A 5,000-nucleotide genomic window follows, 5' to 3' on the forward strand; every position below is an offset into this window, starting at 1 on the left:
AGCTCTGCTAGCTCAGTGTTAGCCATGCCCAGTGAGAGTGAGAGCTGCCCAGGACGAAGTGAGGCCCCATCATTGCCTTGCTGCCTCCCGGCCTCCAGATCCTCGCCTCGTACAGATTGTGTTACATATTTGAATCATTGTGGTATTTGTAAATACCCCAGCGACGTGTCTGGGCATGTGCAGAGGAGGCCCTGCCAGTTCAACTCTCTGACAGCCTCCCCAGCTCCCTGACTGCACGTGTTAGCTCAAGAGGCCCCCTTCTCGACCATCAGAGTGGACTTACTCAGGAGCACTCTCTCTCTCTCTCTCTTTCTCTCGCTCCGATCCCTACGGCCAACTCCACCCTCACCCCCACCCCCACCACCTTTTCCCCATCCCGCTTTAATGGGCAACATGGGAGAGCGGTCACACCTTTCCCTTTAATGGAGTGTTGAAAAACGATTTTGCTCCGTTACCGTTATGTTCTCCCGGCGTAAAGGCCTTGCGGACAGGAAGCATTGCCGTAAAAACATCAGCAGGGCGGAGGAACCATTCATAAAACCAGCAACTCTCAATCCCTGACAGGGGGAGAAAGACAGGCTGCTGGACATGGACATGGCGTCCATTTTAGCAGCACTTCCCTAATGTAATTAAAAATACAATAATGACGGCCTTTTTCCCAGCCTGCCCTTTAACGCAATGTTTACCGAGCCGAGTTGCTCTGCAAAGGAGGTGGGCCAGAAGAAGGGGATGAAGAACAAAAAAAAGAAAAAAGAGGGATGGGAGGGGGGGGGGGGGGGGGGGTAAGGAGCAGGGCTCTTGTAAATGTTCCTTAAATAAAACTCGATAACATATAATGTTTGTTTTTGCTCATTTACTTTCCAAGAGTCTAACACTTGAAAATGGAGTGGAGTCATTGTGTAAAATAATGGTCCAGTCTGTGCAAAGAGAGAAGAGGGTGCATGGATATGTAGTGAGAGAGAGAAAGAGATAGAGAGAAGAGAGAGAGAGAGAAGAGAGAGAGATGAGAGAGAGAGAGAGAGAGAGAGAGAGAGAGAGATACACGACATGAGGAAAAAAGAATGAAGGAGAGAGAGTGAGGGAGAGTGAATGTCCCAGTGTGCAGCTATGCCAGTTTGGGTTAAACACAGCGCTAGCGAGGCCTTCCGACACACAGGATGGTTGCCTAAGTGGAATCAGGCCGGCAACGATTTATGGCCATTTGTTGGGAGAGTGTTTCATCCATTGGCTATTATGGAATGATTAGGGGAGAAGGTGAAGCTCCAAGTCCGGCGAAAATCAATACGACTGTCAAGAGCGATTCTGCCCGCGCCGCTCAGAGGAGTATTAGCACCAAACCCTCTGTCTCTTCACACTCCTTTATCCTTCAGCCAGCCGGACGCTCCAGCCTTTAGCCCCCGCTCACCCCTTCTCATCCCATCTCAACCCCCTTCGCATGTCCTACCGGCCTGCCAGCTTCTCCCTGGGCTACATGTGCGCGTGTGTGTGTGTGTGTGCGTGTGTGTGTTACAGGGTTATGCAATAAAGCCATCATTCAGGGCTGAAGGTGGAGCATATGATGAGGAGGGAATCTGAAATGAGTGTGTGTGTGTGTGTATGTGTGTGTGTGTGTGTGTGAGTGTGTGTGTGTGTGTGTGTCTGTGTGTGGCGCTCGGTTTGTGTGTGCTTGTGTGTGCATCAGCGGATGTTTGGTATGCAGACATTACAGGAAATGTTTTGCTATATGTCAATATGCTGCATGGATATACATAGCTTGTGCTATTTTAAATCTAGAGTGCTTCTTTGAAAAAGAGCTGTGTGTTTTTAAAAAAGAAAAATGAATGCTAACGAAGGAGGAGGAGAAGGTTAGTGATAGGCTGCAGTGTGTGTGATTTGTGTGCTGTTTTAGGACGTGATGACTGGTTGTTTGGCTGGCGCATAATGGAGCGCTGTCTGGGCCACTCCATTCAAGTGTGCACTTCCACGTGTGAGACAGCACTGTGCAGATGCCCAGGACAGAGAGTCGAGGAGAGCAAGGAGAACAGGAAGACTTTAAAGTGTGTGAAAGGTAGAGTGGAGGAAGCAGAGGACAGATTCAGGAAGGTGGGGAAAGTAGAGGCTGAGAAGTCCGATGGAAAGATAGAAGTGGAAGATAGAGAGAGAACGAAGGAGAGAGTGGAACCACTGGAAGAGGAGAGGTGGAGGTAGAGGTTGAGTAACAGAAGCGTGCGTGCTGGTTCTGGAGAGCCCCTTACCTTGTAGAGCTTCAGGCTGGCCTCGTGGCGCGAGTTGACCGTGTGCATGCGCAGCTTCTCCAGGCTGTTGGTGTAGTAGTCGCAGGCGTTGCACTTGAGGTGCACGGGGTTGCCGATGGCGACGCACTTGAGGCGCCACTCGTTGCCCTTGCCGCCCTCCTTGATGTGGGCCACCAGCTGGTACTTCTGCACGTGCTTGTCGGTCTTGCAGTGCAGCTGGAAGTTGGCCTTGAGCTGCGTGTGTAGTGGCAGAGCTTGCACTGGTGCGAGTCGCCAGCACGGCGCGCCACTCCTCCTCGGGCAGGCTGCGCTCGGCGCTCATGTGCAGGCCCAGCACGTCCAGGTTGTCGGTGGTGAAGCGGTTGCACACGGCGCACTGGAAGAGCTTGAGCGACGGGTCGCTGGTCTGCGACAGGCTCTCGCCCAGCGTCATCAGCTCCTCGGACACCAGCTGACCGCTGCCCAGGCGCATGTCCATCGGGAGGTCTCCGCCTACTACGCGCACACACACACAGACACACACACACACACACACACACACCAATTGAAAAAAGTCCCCCCACACACACACACACACACACACAAACACACACACACACACACACACACACACACACACACACACACACACACAAACACAAAACATGATATGCATTAGTTTTGTGTCATTTTATGTCATGTTTCCCATCTCCATGTAATGTAATGTTTCAGTTACCACTGCCAGTACAGACGTATTATTAATGCACTGTGTCTGTATGTTATTTGATGTTTTTGGATGGCCAGAGTTCTTGGTAGAGTTTAGTCTCAAAGGGCTCTCGTCTGTAGTCTGAAAACACTCGGGGAATGCTCAAAGGTGTATGGTTAACCTTTTAACAAAGAGCGCTGTTTGTCTGCGCCGTCAAACTGGATTTGCTTTCCAGCACCAACAGCCCTCCGTGTATAATGTGCATGTGTGTATTTATGTTCCTAATTTTATTAAATCAAGATTATCCTTCCCTCCTTTCGAGCGGAGGGAGAGCCTGGACACTCTTGCGGGGAGCGGAGCCTTGTCGGGCCAGGGGTATGGATTTACACGTACGCACTGTTTGGACTGCCGCACTTTCACAGCCCGGCACTAAATCAACTCCAGAGGCCGTGAGCTCCACAGAGAAAGAAAGTTATTCTATCATTACAGGAGAACTAAAGGGGTCCCGAGCACACATTACTGTAAATCAAATTCAGCGCCCTCGTTCATGGAATTGTAACACTCTCTCGCACGCACGAAAAAACGAACAAACTTCACCTCTGTGTTTGGATTTCTGTGCCGCTTTCACTCAAGATCGTCGCTAAATCGATATGGACCCTCTCACACACCTCTCCTCACCACCCCGCACCCCACCTCACCCCACCTCACACCACCTCACCTCCAGATTAATCCTGGTCTGTGTCGCTCACACGTCTGAGAGTGGTGGAGGGAGATGACAATGGAGAAAAGGGCATAGGAAAGCAAACGCCGAATGATCCGATGACAGAGTGGTGTGTAGTGTGTGCCGTCAGAGAGGAGAGAGGGGTGGGGAAGGAGAGGAGTGGAGGGAGAAGAAGAGAGGGGGAAAGAGGAAAAGAGAGAGAAGAGAAAAAAAAGGCAGCAGGAGAAGCCTGGGAGTTTTTGCCTTTGCTCACTGATCTTTAATCTATCACTGCCCAGACTGCGCACCAGCTGACCCTGCCTGGCTTCACACTAAATTAATTCCAGCAGCTCCCCTTTATTTATTGCTGCAGTATGCAGCCTGCACTCGGACTTTTCTCCATTACCTGAGTCTTCATAGCGAGGAGAGGGAGACCTCTGAGAAGCCCCCTGAAATCAGTCACAGATCTACCTCCAACACCCACTCCCAACCCCTCTTTCTCTCTCTCTCTCTCCCTCACTCTCTCACTCTCTCTCCCTCGCTCTCTCTCCCCTCTTCCTTATCTACCATCTTTCTCTCTGTTCTGTCTCTGTCTCCTATATGAGGCTCTCACGCTCTCCTTCTCTGTGGGCTTATTGACTAGCACAGCTGTTTGCCTTCTCCTCCGTAATCTATATGGTTGAGTGCAGATGTTTTTGCGTCAGGGTCTATATTCTTAACATGCCTTAAGCACATATGGGCCGTATAATAATATATCTATTGTAGGATGTTTTTTTGTCTCTCTCAATGCTGAAGCGAATGGGTGCTATCTGAAAAAGAGTCTCTGTTTATAGCAGAAGAGGCATGTAGAAATTCAATATTTCATTATATATTATGTAAGACCTGCTTCCTTTAAAGGTCTTTACAGCTTTCTAAGCATTACCCAAAATGGTGCATCAGAATAGTATAAAGCTTCTCTCTCTCTCTCTCTCTCGCTCTCTTTCTTTCTCTCTGTTTCTGTTCCAGTGAGGATTACAATAAGAGTGAGATCATGAATTGATCACCTCATCCTCTCTACCCTCCCCCCCCCCCCCTCTCTCTCTCTCCCCTCTCTCTCTCTCTCTCTTTTAACACAGAGCAGGTTCAATAGTAAAAGAGAAGCACTGAGCAGAAACACACTGTTTGTCCAGCGTCTGTGTGTGTGTGACCTCAGTGTCTGACAGAGATTTCCTGTATGTGCGTGTCAAGTGTTTGTGTGTGTGTGTGACACCACAGCCGTTTGGGAGTTCAGACTAATGCCCCGTCATTGGCTCCCTGTAACATGCTTATTAAACATTCCCTCACAGGAAAATGAACCAGATGGCAAGAACAGGATAAAGAAAAAAAAAGTGAATTAGTCACG

At 49.7% G+C, this 5,000-nt stretch overlaps 1 protein-coding gene across 1 annotated transcript in view; it reads right to left on the reverse strand.

Moving 5' to 3' along the window:
- Positions 1-5,000, reverse strand: part of zfhx3 (zinc finger homeobox 3) — a 169,619-nt gene that overhangs the window by 99,068 nt on the left and 65,551 nt on the right. Inside the window, 3 exon segments of the mRNA XM_042061031.1 lie at positions 2,235-2,476; positions 2,479-2,511; positions 2,514-2,729. Of these exon segments, the coding sequence (XP_041916965.1) occupies positions 2,235-2,476; positions 2,479-2,511; positions 2,514-2,729 (491 nt within the window).

This window comes from Alosa sapidissima, chromosome 14 (assembly GCF_018492685.1).
Source record: "Alosa sapidissima isolate fAloSap1 chromosome 14, fAloSap1.pri, whole genome shotgun sequence".
NCBI lineage: Eukaryota > Metazoa > Chordata > Actinopteri > Clupeiformes > Clupeidae > Alosa > Alosa sapidissima.